General features: G+C 35.3%; 1 protein-coding gene across 1 annotated transcript; it reads right to left on the bottom strand.

The window, feature by feature from the left end:
- Positions 1–244: 244 nt before the first annotated feature.
- Positions 245–13,534, bottom strand: LOC123200239 (disease resistance protein RPM1-like). Its single transcript, XM_044615389.1, has 2 exons — positions 12,869–13,534; positions 245–3,040 (listed from the first exon to the last, which is right to left on the bottom strand). Exons 1-2 carry the CDS (start codon positions 13,532–13,534, stop codon positions 245–247), a joined length of 3,462 nt encoding a protein of 1,153 aa, XP_044471324.1.
- Positions 13,535–15,531: the final 1,997 nt, after the last annotated feature.

The following is a 15,531-nucleotide window of genomic DNA, read 5'->3' as shown; positions in this document are numbered from 1 at the left end:
TTTATTTTTAATTAATATAATAAATAATATAAAAAATATCTAAAAATAATTATATTCAAAAATATTTAACTAAAATAATTTACTATTATTCTTTTCCTACTTTTAACAAAACATAATAATTGTTTATATCTAACAAATTTTATTAAATATAGTAATCATTTATACATAATAATTTTATAAGCAATTTATCTTTAAGATAATTTCTCTATTTAAATAACAAAACATTACCCAAATCAAATGACTTCTAAATGAAATCTTCCATAAGCTTCCCATCCCCGTCTCTCCAGTAGGTTGAATTCACTTTAGGAATGTGTGCAACTCTCCAGTAATCTTCACCTCCTTCATCTCGGCGAATCGTCTTCAGCAATTTATGTGGCAAGTCAAAAAGCCCTAGCATTTTCAACTGGCTCAGATGCTCAATTCCCACCGGCACCTTCTGCAACGACTTACACCCCAGAATTCTAAGCTTTTCAATGCACGACATTGCTCCCTTTTGTATTTCCACAAATCTCAGCCCTTCAAACTTGTACAAATCTAGTTGCTTCAGCTTCTTGAACCCACCAGCCATGAAGCAGAGCATGTCTCCATCGTATACTTGAACCAGTTGAAGATGAACAAGATTTGGAAGATCCTGCAGAAACACCAGCGGATCTTCCTTCAATATACTCCATCTTAGTTCAATTCTCACCAAGCTGTGAACATAGGTTATCCAATGGGGTAAACTCTCCAACCGTCCTGCTAAGTAGATTCTTTGAAGGAGCTGAGGTGGATGATGAAGGTGCTGAAGATCAATAATCTCGCTCTCTTCTGTTGAAGTTATCGATAATGCGCGAAGGTTTGTCAGATGTTCAATAGACGAACACAACATTTTCCCATCCTGTTTTCTCAACTTTATAATTCCGAGTCTTTTAAGTTGAGTTAATTTGCCAAGCTCTTGTAGTGTCCCAACATGGTTTGCCTCGATAAAACTGAGTTTCTGTAAAGACTGAAGAACACCAATCTTCTCTAAACTTTTGAAGCCATATTTAAAAGTACCAAAAGTCTCATATTCATATCGGTAAACCATGAGATGACGAAGCTTTTTGAGGTTGAGTATCTCTGATGGCAATTCAGTGACATAGGCTTGTTTAAGATCTAAGGTCTCCAGGTTCTGAAGCTTCCCTATGTATCTTGGAATCGTTTTCAACTTGGTGTCCCTCAAGCTCAGGTACTTCAAATAAAACAAGTTCATAACTTCAATGGGAAAATTTGTGACTGGTGTGCCTCGCATGTCCAGGACGCCTAGAAGCTTGAACCCACTTGGAAAAAGTGCGTGCAAGCGTGGCATTTCATCTATCCCAAACATGAACAGAGAACGCAATTGAGAAGCGTTGACAAACCTGTTTTGCTGAACATTTTGCAGTGTATTGTGAACTGATAATCGTCGAACTTTATCTGGCCATAGTGCGTTCTGATTCATGTGTTCTTTAGCTATGGCTGAAATGTTGTGCTCTATGGACTTTGTTTTAATGATTTCCCTCAGAAAGTCGTGGATTCTACAGGCCTTGACTCTTCCATCGCTTGTTGTTCCAGCCACTTGCATCAGGCTTCTGTTCAAGAGCTCGCTGAGGTACTCCTGCGCAACTTCTTCCACTGTCTTTCCTTCTTTCGCTTCAACAAATCCTTCTGCCGTCCACAATCGAACCAGTCTCATTGGTTCGATTAAATGATTCTCCGGAAAGATGCTCAAGTAAAGAAAACATGCTTTCAAATGGCATGGCAAATCATTGAGGCTGAGTGAAAGCACTTTTTTCAAATTCTGGAGTTTGTCATTGCCTTCAATCTCAGCACCAAGACTCCGATGAACTATTTCCCATTCATCAATCCTCTGCCTATCTTTCGCAGCCAAAACTCCACCAATCGCCACTATTGCAAGAGGAAGTCCTTCACATTTCTTCAAAATACACCTACAAATTCGCTCCAGGTGTGGAGGACAAGCTTTTCCATGAAATGTTTTGGTGCAAAAAAGAATCCAGGACTCTTCAGGAGGCAATGGCTGCAAATTATAGACCCAACCTTCGGATTCCAACCGAGAAGTGAAGGCTAAATCAACTTTACGCGTAGTGAGCATCACTCGGCTGCCACAATTGTTGGTGGGCAAAGCATATTTCACCGCATCCCAATCATTTATATGCCACACATCATCAAGAACAATCAAATACCTCCTTTCCTGAAGAAAATCCTTCATTATTTTCTTCAACCCATCACTACTCATCGTCTCCACAGCCTTCGGAACCGATTTCCTAATTGCTTGAAAAAGCTGCTTAAGCATATCTTTAAGAAGCTCCTCCATCTTGAAGCTTCTTGAAACAGTGATCCAAGCACGGATATTGAAGTGTTTCTTAACTTGTCTATCATCGTAGACTTGTTTCGCCAGAGTTGTCTTTCCCATTCCTCCCATCCCCGCCAGAGAAACCACTTGACGGCCTAAGCCACCGCCCACTAGCAACTCAGCCACCTTCTCTTTAGGCCCATCAATGCCAACCAAGTCAGTCTCGTCCAAAAGAACAGCGTCCCCATGACGGTCATTCCATGAATTCGCCAAACTCGAACCAGCCTCTTCAGCTGCTGGGAATTTTTTACGGAGTCTGAGGTGTCCCTCGTAAATACTCTTGATTCTTGAGTTGATGCCTTGGATTTCATACGCTATTCGATAACGAGCCTTCATGTTCTTGACACAACACGAAAGCTTGTGAAGAAAGCCGTAGAAACCATCGCCGTGGTTGTGAGTAAGAAGGAGAGTGAACTCGTCTAAAACATCTTCGATATCGTGAGCTACACCTCTGATTTGCTTCACCCAAATTTTGACTTCTTCGTCGGTTTCTTCTAAACAATCGGCGCTTCTCAAGAACACCTTCATGCGCTCCATTTCTGTTCTCACATAAACAACTTCTTCACGAACACCGTTCATCATTTGCACTTCGTTTGAGAAGAATGGTGTAAGCTTCTGGAGTACAAACTTCACGGCAGTTTCTGCCATGAGAAGTGGCAGTAAAAGTATCTGTAAATTGTTGTTTCAAAGAAGAAATACAGGAAAAGTGGATGCAAATTAAGGTTTGAAAGAAGAAATACAACTAAAAGTGGCTGCAGTCTGTGGTTTCAAAGAAGAAAGAAATTGAACTAATCAACAGGGAAGTTCTTTCAAGGATTTTTATAATCTCTCATCCTGGCTTCTGAGGCTACTTTCGTGTTAATTCCGCCCGTAATGTCATGGTGATGTTACAGCCAAGCGAAATTTAAGCTAAATTATATAAGTCAAGAAAATAATTAATGATTTTAATTGGCCAAAAGACTTAATATCACTCAAGTTTTGGTAATTTTATGTTTCAAAAACACAAAGTAAAACCTATCTGATTAACCAAAAAAAATATTAAAAAAACCAAAATTTTATATCATTTCTTTCCCTTACCTAAAAAATTTAACAATTTTCTCTCACTTGAAATTTAAAAAGTTATATTTTTCTTGACAGATTTTTTTTTTCTCTTCTCCAGCCATCTTCTCCATTTTGATCAATAGCTAATGCTTGCCACCCATCTTTCCATTCCAGTCGCTTGGGAGATGCTATCAACCGTCAAAGAAATGGATATAGATGATTTGTCTTCATCCATCCAAATTATACTCAGATTGATGAAGACGAATCGTCTTCGTCTATTTGAAGACATCATCTTTGTCTGTGTATCAGATAAAAATAATTTAATTAATTAATTAAAAGTGAGTACATATAATAAATTAAAACATTTAATTAATTAATTTTATAATTTGATAATATGAAAAAAATTATCATAGTGTAATATTAACATGGAGAATATCTTATAACAAACACACACACAAAAAATTAACTGAAGAGATTAATTTTAACTAAATACAATATTAATTTATAATAAATAATCTTTTAAGGGTATTTAAATAAATAATATATCAGTACTTTTATATGGATAAACACAATATTAATTACAATAAAATTATATGTTCTCACTTTTAATATATAAATTTATATATGTTATATTTTGATTAAATAATTTTAAAATAATAATAAAATAATATTCAATTATATAATAACACACATAAGTATGAATTTATTTATGTATTTAAAATAAGTACATATAATTTTATTGTATTAATTTATATCTATTACTCTTTAAAATAATCTATATTAATTATAATTTTTTATTTTTAGTTATAAAAGTTTACCCAAATTAACCGCCTCTTGAAAGTAAATTGAATTTTTCTACATGGCAAAATAAGCTGGAAGGTACTTGGTTCCCACTGGAGCATCTCAAGATACAAATTTAATACTATGTGTCGACGGGTCTTTGATTTAGAATTACCAAAAAATAATTCTATGTAATTGGTGGTTGGTGTTGTGTTATATGTTTACTGACATTTACTTTGGAGTGTTGTAGTGACTTCTTTGTTTCTTGGTCGGGAAGAAACCAAATGGAGTGTTGTAGTGGATAGAACACGTAGATGACAAGGAAATACTTCATATTATAAATCAACCTCCCGAAGAAGAGGAAATTTAATGAAGATGGTGTTGCTCTGATTTCACTCAAGATACAGGAGGTGGCAGGTAGACTTGGGAAAGATCAACACATTCAGCTATTCTGATATGACACGGTACGAAAAAAAATTAAGATAAGGTTAACTTTGTTACATGAAATTTATTTCAAGTGAATTTGACATGATTTAAAATTAAATCGGACAACATTAAAGTTTACATTGAATAAATTCGAATGTTTTTGATCATTTTTCTTTTAATAAAATTTATTAAAAATAAATTATAGAAATGTTAAAACACAATATCAATAATAGTTAAAATCTTTATATATTGTATATAGTTGTAATTTTATATAATTGTAATTATTCATATTATTTTTTATTTATATTTAAATATTTTAATTCATTATTAAGTAGGATGAATATGATTTGGATAGTCAGATTATTGATATGTTTTAAAGGTTTTAGTATGAAATTTTTAGACTAATTATAAACAAGACAAAATTTTATATGGTATATTTTATTAATAGTAAAGTGAGATAATTTAGTAAAGAAATTAAAATGGTAAAAACATTTTAGAGAATGAAAATAATAGATAATTTTATATCAATTTGAGTCGTATCGAATTAATTCGAATATTAAAGAGTTGGGTTAGAGTTAAAAAAATTTAATATAATTATAATTCGAATCAGATTAAAGTTGAAAGTCTTTTATATAAAACTTAAATTGATACGATACAAATACGATTCGATGATATGAACTATTAAGTCTAGTGAGAGACATGGTGAGAAAATATCACATTTAACAATAATGAAGCGTGAATGTAGAGTCAGTCATCTTGATCTTGTGTTTAGCCATGGATGACTGCAAGTGACAAAGGTGCTTGGAAAATGTCAAGTTGCAGAACTTAAACATCAATAGGTTAACTTCACCTTTTTTCACAAGGTCGACCATTCAATCAAGTTACTGAATATCAATTCTTCAAGTTGACATCTGCTTCCAACTTGTTGCTTATTCATTTATCTATTTTAACTTCTATGTACGGTTTCTTTTAACCAGACACCGAGGTTTTTATAATTGTATTTATTTGAGTATTCAAATAATGTATTATTATTTGTGTGGGTATATGCCAATACTCACAAATAAAAAATGCAACACTTCATTTTATGGACTTTTATAAGGCTACTGGGCAGTGTATACGTTTGTCCTTATTGATAATTAACTATATAAAACTATAACTATCATATATATAAATAATAGTAGTATTACATGTACAACTTTTATGTATAAATAATGATAAACTATTATATAATAGGATAGTTAAAAATTAAAGATAAAACAATATTCAATTATATAGTAATACATTATATATATAGTTTTATTATATAAACACATCTTGGACTTCAATACAATATTTATCTGTTATACAATATTAGATGTTAGATATCAACTGTACGACTTATTATATAGAATTGTATAAATAAATTTATATTGAATAAAACTTGTTGATGTAAATATATTGAAATATTTATTAAATCTTTTTACATATTTATTTGAAAAATTATCAATTAGGATAGAGACTTTGAGACACGACAATGGGTCATGTCGAGTCAGGTTGAATCGACTTTTGCATGATCTACCATGCTTGTAGGTTATGTTGGGTCTAGGCCTGCACAATGGTGGGCCTTTAGTATCGAACAACCCACATAAAAAGTAAAGGCCCATGACACGACTTAATCTATATAGGGTTATGTTGTGCCGAGCACTTAAAAGACTGGCTCAAGGGCCTTGTCGTGGATGGCTCTCCTCTTGAGCAACATTTTAATGGCTGAATCTCCTCATCTTTCTTTTCTCTTTGCAAAAACCATTCCAAGGCTCAACATGATAATTACAAACATAAAAGCAGACATATTACTTACTACAATTAGGTCACAGGAGGGATCAACAATACATAGGCCACCATACTTATGCATCTAAAGTTTTAAAATATTTAACACCTTTAAGGTCCCAAAATCATGCTCTAATATCAAAAATATAATATCTCATCTCCAGATCATACCCCTAAGAGTAATTTACTAGGATGATGTATCACGTACGCCATAAAATTTTCATAAATGCATTTATAAAAAAAAAAAATTTATGAAAATGCCTCAATGATTCTATTAAAATAAGAAACTTTGTCAAAGGTGTCATATAATGTCAAATGTCCAACTAACACCTCAAATTGCTAAGAAACATAATAGTGTGCATGGAAAACCCCCAAAATAGAATTAAAATAAATAAAGAAGACATCTACTATGGTGGTCATGTTGTCAGTGAGCTGATCTGCTAGCCTCCCCGCTTGCCCACTATCATGTCTACCTACAATCAACAAGAAAGGCATGAATGACCAGACACCCAATAAGCACATAATTAATTGAGCATTCTTGGAATATCCCTTTATAGCCCAGTTGTCTCTATGTATATAATTCAGTGTCCCAAATACTTGCCAAGTGGACATCCTATCACCTCTTATAATTAATAGCTCATTACTCATAATATGCTTGAGTGGGATGCCCCAGATGCCTCTTACACCTTATCGAAGATCAAGAGATGCCTCTTATAACTCGTACACTAATGAAACGAACATCTTGGATGTCTCTTATCTTTAATTCAATAGGAATGGATGTTCTAAACATCTCTTAACATCACGAAGAGCAAAAAATTTCTAGGCCTTTGGTACGACATGTCTTCCCACTTTGAGGGATGGTCATTCCTTCCATTTAAGAGAGACAATCGTTCCGGTATAAGGAGGGATGTCAATTTTTCTCTAACCTAACCCACATGTACCCTAATTACCAAACTACCCTTATAACATGTCTGTGAGTCATCCTTTACCTCGCGATGGGACAGTCGTCCCTCTCCTAAGGGGATAGGCATCCCTCAGCTCTGTAACTTTTAAAGCCTCGTTGTTTCCAATGGCGACTCAATAATTTGAACCACTAGAAACGTCTTAGCCCTCCACTAATGTTCCTAATTCTAGAAACCAACTTTCAATTACCAACATTATCCTATAACCTTGCAACATCATATAATCACCAAAAATATGCCACACACACTTATCATAATCTTATCAATTCATACCAATGCGCTAATCAACAACTAATCACGACAATAACAACAACCTAAACTACATACACATTTATGAAATCACACACAAAACATGCTATAACTTAATTAATGAATAGGAAAGGGTGCCTATCTCTCCTCCGGCATTACGCAAGTCTTCATGCGGCAAGATTCCGATAGTGATCCTTTCCTCCGGCAACTCCTAACACTCTCAAGTCCTTGCTACACTTTTTAATTAAATGGAAATTCGGGTTAATATGCATAACCCAAATCAAGGTGGAAAGAGGAGTTTTATAGTTGTTGGAAAACACGCCTAGGACAATTTCCCTTTTAGTGGGATGGGCTTTCCCATGATACACACCGCAAAAATTATGTGAGCATGATTTGAATTTGCTAGCTCTATGGATAAGTGTCCTAGAGATAGGAATGAGCATCCCATAGTTTGACTTTTTCTTTGATTTTGAAAATTCAATGCAATAAACCTCCTAAAAGACTTGGATCATGTCAAATGACTAAATTACCCTTGAGCATAGATGAGGTTACTACAAGAATTGTCAGAGTTGGAAAAAGAATCACAATGAGATGAGCTCCAATGCCAACACTGATTGCCAACTAAGCTATTTGTTTCAATTTGAATTTAACTCATTTGAGCCCAATAATACTCTAAACTTGAATGAGTCAGATTGAAACTACCCGATTCCTTCAGCTGTACCTAATAAACTTGTTAAAATTTTTAGTAACATTTGTACCATTTAATTTGTCTTTGAGACATAAATACCCTTAAAGGACTAAAATGTTTAAATAATTCTACTTGACAATAAATATCAATTTTCAGGACCAAAAATAAATTCTCCATAATAAACTCCATTAATGAAGATTTAGGTGAGTCATAATCATAATAAAAAGCAAGTGTTAAAGTTTTATAACTATTTTAAAAATCATACACATCCAAATACATTTGAGTACTGAGAAACTCAAGCCTTTCTTAGTTTTACTTAGGGATGGCAATGGGAAGGGGTAGTGAGTGGATCTCAATCCCCATCCCCATTCCTATATGAGATATCAATTCTTATCCTAGGCTCGTTTTTGTTACATGAATGAAAATGATTATCCATAACCTCCCTGCAAAAAAAAATCTTCTTCTTGTATCTTATAAACACAATATAAATATATTAAATAATAAAATTAAGTAAAATTAAAACCAACCCATTATTTCAAATGTCACAAATATAATATATTAACCATTTTAATATACATAACAAAAACCTAAATAAATTTGAAAAAACATAAATAATCTATAACTATAAATATATATTAGTATTTTAAATAAATATATTAATATAAAGAGTCTGGGACAAGGGCGAGGGTGGGGTGGGCCGGGGCAGAGAGGGGACATATGTATCCCTATCCTCGATTGTGGGAATTGTTATCATCTTAGTCCCTGTCCCTTTTCCTTGTTTCTATTGGGGAACTATTTCCTTGTTAGGGTCGGAATCCCTAAAATCGGAATGAAATTGTTATCTCTAGTTTTATTTCTCATATTCTCCTCCATTTCAATCCAATTCATCCCCATTTCTTCTTCTCCCAATTCAGAACTGTATCCCCTTTTTCATAATTCTGAAACTTGCCGCGGGACTGTTGTTTGAATCTTGATTGATACAACGAGTTTTTGTGCCGTTTTGGAGGAAAGATGAGGAGGATAGTAAGATCTGTTCGCCACTTTCATTCAACTCTACGAGGTCAAAATCATATTTTTAGGAGAGGCAAATGCTCGATTGAGAAAAATCATAATCAGTTTCATGGTGGTTTTGGGGATAGAGTTATTTGCACTAATGTAGAAAAAATTAATGGAAGTTTACGGCAAAACGCATTTGTGGTTTCCAGAGCTTTGTCTACTGAAACTGCTCCTAAAGAAATTGTTTCAGGTTGGTTTTCCATTCTCGGTATTGGATTTGTTTTCTTTTTTAAGTTTTGATGTTTGGGATGCTTTTTTTATGAAGTGCTTCTGTAGAAAGAGGTAATATATTTTTTAAAAGAAGTGCTTTTGTAGAAATATTCATTATTTAATATTATTAAATATATTTTGAATTTTATTTATTTATACTGACATCATTTAATGTAAGCATAATCAAATAATTTCAGGATCATAGAAAGCATACCCGGTTTTCCAGAATCTGAACAATTGGAGATTATTTTGTGATTCAATGCACTCCTGGAAATGTCCACAACACGATTTGCTGATTATCTCTTTCGTTTCTGCAAGAATTCTCCCAGAGAATTGATTTGGGAAGAGTAATGTAATGCTGTATTTGTTTTCTGTAAATTATATCTTTTTGTTTTCTTCTGTGTTAACCTCCCAATGGAAGTTACATGCCATTTAAATAAAGGAGGGAGTGGCAGTTATTAAAAATAACTGCCAAGGGCAAAATAGTAAAATGCCAATCATGGGTTAACCTATAACCCTAATGGATCGGGTCAACCCATCATGGGTGGACCGGATCCAATATCTCCCACTCACATATGATAGGTAATCCGAATCACAATACTCTTTTACAGAAATCTTACAGAACAGAGCAATTCATACTAGCAAACGTGTCGTGCGACCTTGCGAGCAACCTGCATTTGGGAGCTAATATACTATGCATCTGTTAGGAATAACATAGTCGCTTCAACCCAAAATAAAATAAAGCGTTAGTCTCGCAGCACCCCAGACTTACTCGATAACACTAGCTCCCTTTAATCCCTCATTCATTATAGTGTTATATTCCTATGTATCCATGATCAAGTCCAATCTCCTGTATGAGTGACATGACCGGCCGGCCAATGGACACACGTAATATATAAGTCTTCCTCATCTACTCGGAATTCTCAATTTAAACTTAGCTGCTTTTCTAGTCATGTTCCATAGGCTGAATCATTCATAGTCATAGGTTCCAAGCTAAGATAACAACACTAAGAATAAACATCAAATAACAGCAAAGAGTCAAAGGGTACCATCATGAGGTAATCCTCATAAAGTCTCACACAGTGAAGGAGCAGGGATTCATCCTTCCACTACTTCAAGCGGTCGTCTTATTCATGCACACATGGTATGAATCATGTGCTACAATGTGTATCTTTTCAAAATGTTATTACCAACATTGTACAGATCTTAGTTCAGTCGCTGCACTCAGCGCCTAACCTGAGTTCTTAATCATCTCTCCAATCTTGCAGGTGTCTTTATCTATTAAGAACTCACATCTGGCATTCACAAGTTATTTGGACGTGGGGAATCCAAATCGGTCATTTTCAAATCTATCAAGTCATGACCTCATCTTGATTAATCATCAAGGCGACATATCAAATAATTCATTTCTTGAACAATTCTCATTTTCTAAGTGCGTTCTTCAAACCGCATCAATCTCAAGAAATATGTCTCATCTTTGCACGCTCTCCTCAGCGTCAAAGGCGATTGCTCGTGTGAGAGAGCCAATCAAACTTGTGTGACATTATCATCTTGTTGAGATTTCAAAAATAAACTATGTGTATATCTATAAACACCATGAATTCAAACACATAAAATAAATTCAAACTCTTTGATGTTCTAACGTTGTGTTACAAGTACAATATATACTCAACAAGTTATCTATCATATTCTACGCAAGCCAAGGGACTTAACATGTGCAAGATATACATCTCTTGAGATCGGTTTTGTTAGAGGATCAGCAATCATGTTATGCGTAGAAATATATTGTACGATCACTTCCTTCTTCGAAATGATGTCTCTGACAAAGTTATATCTGGTGTCGATATGTTTGGTTCTATTATGGAATTTGGGATCTTTTGTGAAAGCTATCGCAGCTTGATTATCACAATGCATAACTATAGGACCAACTGATGCATCCATTACACCCAAATTCTCAAAAAATCTTTTCAACCAAACAGCTTCTTGCACAGTAGCAGAACATGCTACAAATTCTGCTTCCATTGTGGATAAGGCTATGCACGTTTGTTTCTTACTGCTCCAAGATATAGCGCCATTTTGGAGTAAGAAAGCATAACCTGAAGTTGATTTGCGTTGGTCCAAGTCACCACCCCAGTCAGCATCCGAATAGCCAATGATACGCAAATCTTTTCCTTGGTAGCATAAACAATAATCCACAGTGCCTTTCAGATATCTCAATATCCTCTTTACAGCCTTCCAGTGCTCCCTTCTTGGATTTGATTGATATCGACTAACCAATCCGACAGCGAAGCATATATCGGGACGAGTACACATCATCGCGTACATAAGACTTCCAACCGCATTTGAATAAGGTACAAGAGACATTTCATTTATTTCGTTTTGAGTCTTTGGACACAAGTTTTGGCTCAATAAATCGCCTTTTGACACAGGATTATCTACGGGCTTGCAGTTTCCCATGTTGAATCGTTCTAGAATCTTTTGGATATAACGCTCTTGTGACAGAGCCAAAAGTCTTTTTGAACGATCCCTTTTGATTTTTATACCTAAAATATAATCTGCTTCACCCATATCCTTCATGTCAAAATTTGCAGATAACCAATTTTTAATGATCATCACATATTCCAAATCACTCCCAACTATCAGCACATCATCCACATAAAGAGATAGAATTGCAAACTTGTCATCAGATCTTTTCACATAAACACAATGATCTTGTTCTAACATCTTAAAATTATAAGACAATATTGCCTTATGAAATTTTAAGTACCATTGTCTTGATGACTGTTTTAGGCCATATATAGATTTTTGGAGCTTGCATACTTTACGCTCTTGGCTTTTTACCACGAAACCTACAGGCTGATCCATGTAGATTTCTTCGTCAAGCTCTCCATTAAGAAAAGCTGTTTTGACATCCATCTGATGCAATTCTAGATCTAAGTGTGCTACTATGGCTAGAATGACACGGATTGAAGTAAATCTCACTACAGGCGAAAAGGTTTCTTTATAATCTATACCTTCTTGTTGAGTATAGCCTTTTGCCACTAGCCGAGCTTTGTATCTATCTATTGAGCCATCCGCCTTTCGTTTAATTTTAAGAATCCATTTATTCCCAATGGGTTTTCGACCCGGCGGTATGTCCACTAGACTCCAAACTTGGTTAAGTTCCATGGATCTCATTTCTTCCTCTAATGCTTCTTGCCACTTTTCCTTATTAAGGGATGATAGAGCTTCTTTGATATTTTTAGGCTCATCGTCTTCCGGAGGAGCAGTTATGAAAACTTCATTTTCAATTTCGAAGCGTCTCTTGGGGATTCGAGAACATTCGCTCCTTCGCAATTGAGGATCTTCGCTCCCACTATCCGAAATAGGTTGGAGTATAACCTCATTGCTCCCACTATCTGTAATAGGTAGAGACATCGTCTCTTGTGACACAACTAATGGTCGCTGGGACGAACCTTCTCCACATTCCTCTTCCGTTTCATACAGATGAAGACTTTTATCGATATCACCCTTTTCAGGAAATTCATTTTCTATGAATGTCACATCTCGAGATTCTATTTCAGTCACTCTTCCATCAAAGTCCTCTCCTATGAACACGTACCCTTTGGAGTGCTCAGAGTATCTTATGAAGATACATTTCTTACCTCTTGGACCCAATTTTCCGAATTTATGGAATGTGTCATGGATATATGCAGCAGACCCCCAAGGGCGCATCATATTTAATTCAGGTTTCCTACCTGTCCATAACTCATAAGGTGTAGAAATTACTGACTTAGTAGGCACACGGTTAAGTATATAAGTCGCAGTCATTAAAGCATCTCCCCAATACGAAATTGGAAGATTTGCTTGCGCCATCATAGACCTAACCATTTCCAACAGTGTTCGATTCCGTCTCTCTGCTACACCATTTTGTTGCGGAGTTCTAGGAATCGTCAATTGCCTCATAATTCCTTTTTCACTACATAATTCCTTAAATTCGGTAGATAAATATTCACGACCTCGATCAGTTCTCAAGGCTTTTATTCTTTTGTCTAACTGATTCTCAACCTCATTCATATAATGTCTAAAACAATCTATTGCTTCTGACTTATGGGAGATCAAATAGACATAACCAAAACGTGAATAATCATCTATGAAAGTGATGAAATAGAATGCTCCTTTTCTAGCTCTAACATTCATAGGTCCACAAATATCTGAGTGCACAAGTTGCAGAGGAACTTCAGCTCTAATAGCTTTGCCAAAAGGTTTTCTAGTAGTTTTTCCTGCTAGACAATGCTCACAAATAGGCAAATCTATTTTCGTGACAGGTCCTAATAAACCTTCACGGGCCAATCTGTTCATTCTCTCTTGGCCAATATGCCCTAATCTAGCATGCCATTTATTTGCATCCACATCTAGGCTATTAGGAGTTGCAAATAAAGAAAAACTAACAGTATTATCATTAATACAATTTAAGGTGTTCAGCACCATAAAACCTTCAGACATAAATCCACATCCATAAAACATATCGTTATAAAAAAGCTTAACCAAGTTCTCAGAGAAAATAAAACAATATCCCAATTTTAACAGAACCATTACAGAGACTAGATTTCGTCGAATTTCTGGAGCATATAAAACATCATGTAGGTACAAGGTTTGACCACCGCGCAAAACTAATTTGCATGTGCCCATTCCTTTCACTTCAACTTTGGTATTATTACCTACATATATCCACCGTGTTTCTCTCGGTATTCGACGAAATTCTACGAAAGTGTCTCTGTCACGAGCTACATGGTTTGTTGCTCCTGAGTCTACAGTCCACATAGGATGAGATTCAGTTAAGAAAACGGTACTGAAAACATAAATCTCACAATTTGAGACAAGATAAGACAATACCTTTTTCGGCTCCGTGCATTCACGGGCGAAATGACCCTTGTTACCACAGTTATAACAGGTCAGTTTAGACTTATCTTTTTTCCCATAGCGCTTGCCTCTTTTGCGCTTGAACCGTTTGTTCTTGTTCACAGGTCCTTGGACGATCTCTTTTCCTTTTCCTGATTTTTGCCATTTTCTCTTATAGCCAGAAAACTTCTTCGAACTGGACTCAGCAACGTATGCTTGAGCATTTAGTCCAGCAGCCTCTAGGTGCTCAGCTTCCAGTTCAAGATGGCGAGCAATATCATCAAAAGTCCTGATATTGTCATTATGGGTCATGTTCACTTTCATATGCTCCCAACTATCAGGAAGAGATCGTATAACAGCTTGCACTTACTGTTCATCAGTCAAATCATGCCCAGCTTTCTTCAGCTCAATTATCATGTTCGACATTTCCCTCAGATGTTGCTTCATTGGCTTATTGGGGACTTTCTTATATGTGTCGAACTTGATGGTCAACTGCCGCAGTTTAGAGACGGTCGTTCCTCCAAACTTTTCTGTCAATGCTACCCACATAGCATTTGCAGTTTTAAATTGCTCATACTGATAAGCAATATCATCATTCATTGAGCTGATGAGTATTCCTCTGGCAGTCGAATCTTTCTTTTTCCAGGAATTATAAGCGTCCATATTACGCCTATGTTGGGCATTATTAGGATTCTGCCCCTCAGCCAGTTGGGGCTCATCCATAACCTGATTAACAGCTTCCAAGGCATCCTGTTCATCTAGGATATAGTGCATTCTCATTCTCCATATTTTATAATTGTCTCCATTCAATCTTTCTCCCTTATTCAAATCGGCAATTATGTTTTTCGAAGCCATTTCAATATATATAACTACAGAGATACGCAACACAACACCAACAATAAGATATATACACATTTTATTGTCGCAATTGTGCATTTAAAGATTAAAATATGTCACATAAGGCATAGAGTCGAAAGTTCACCATGTTCCCAATCATCGTCTATAACTCAAATGTTTCATATTTTAACAATTAATCCAATCGCGTCAATGTATATTCCAGA

The sequence above is a fragment of the Mangifera indica genome, chromosome 17 (assembly GCF_011075055.1).
Source record: "Mangifera indica cultivar Alphonso chromosome 17, CATAS_Mindica_2.1, whole genome shotgun sequence".
Classification (NCBI taxonomy): Eukaryota; Viridiplantae; Streptophyta; class Magnoliopsida; order Sapindales; family Anacardiaceae; genus Mangifera; species Mangifera indica.
This window is presented reverse-complemented; position numbering and strand designations above follow the sequence as displayed.

Bases quoted from the DNA above. Each gene is read 5' to 3' on its own strand.
- LOC123200239 (XM_044615389.1), bottom strand. From the start codon at position 13,534: ATGAGGCAATTGACGATTCCTAGAACTCCGCAACAAAATGGTGTAGCA. The intron at 3,041-12,868 runs GTTTTCATAACT...AACAATTTACAG, and splicing joins GCTTCGAAATTGAAAATGAA to ATACTTTTACTGCCACTTCT.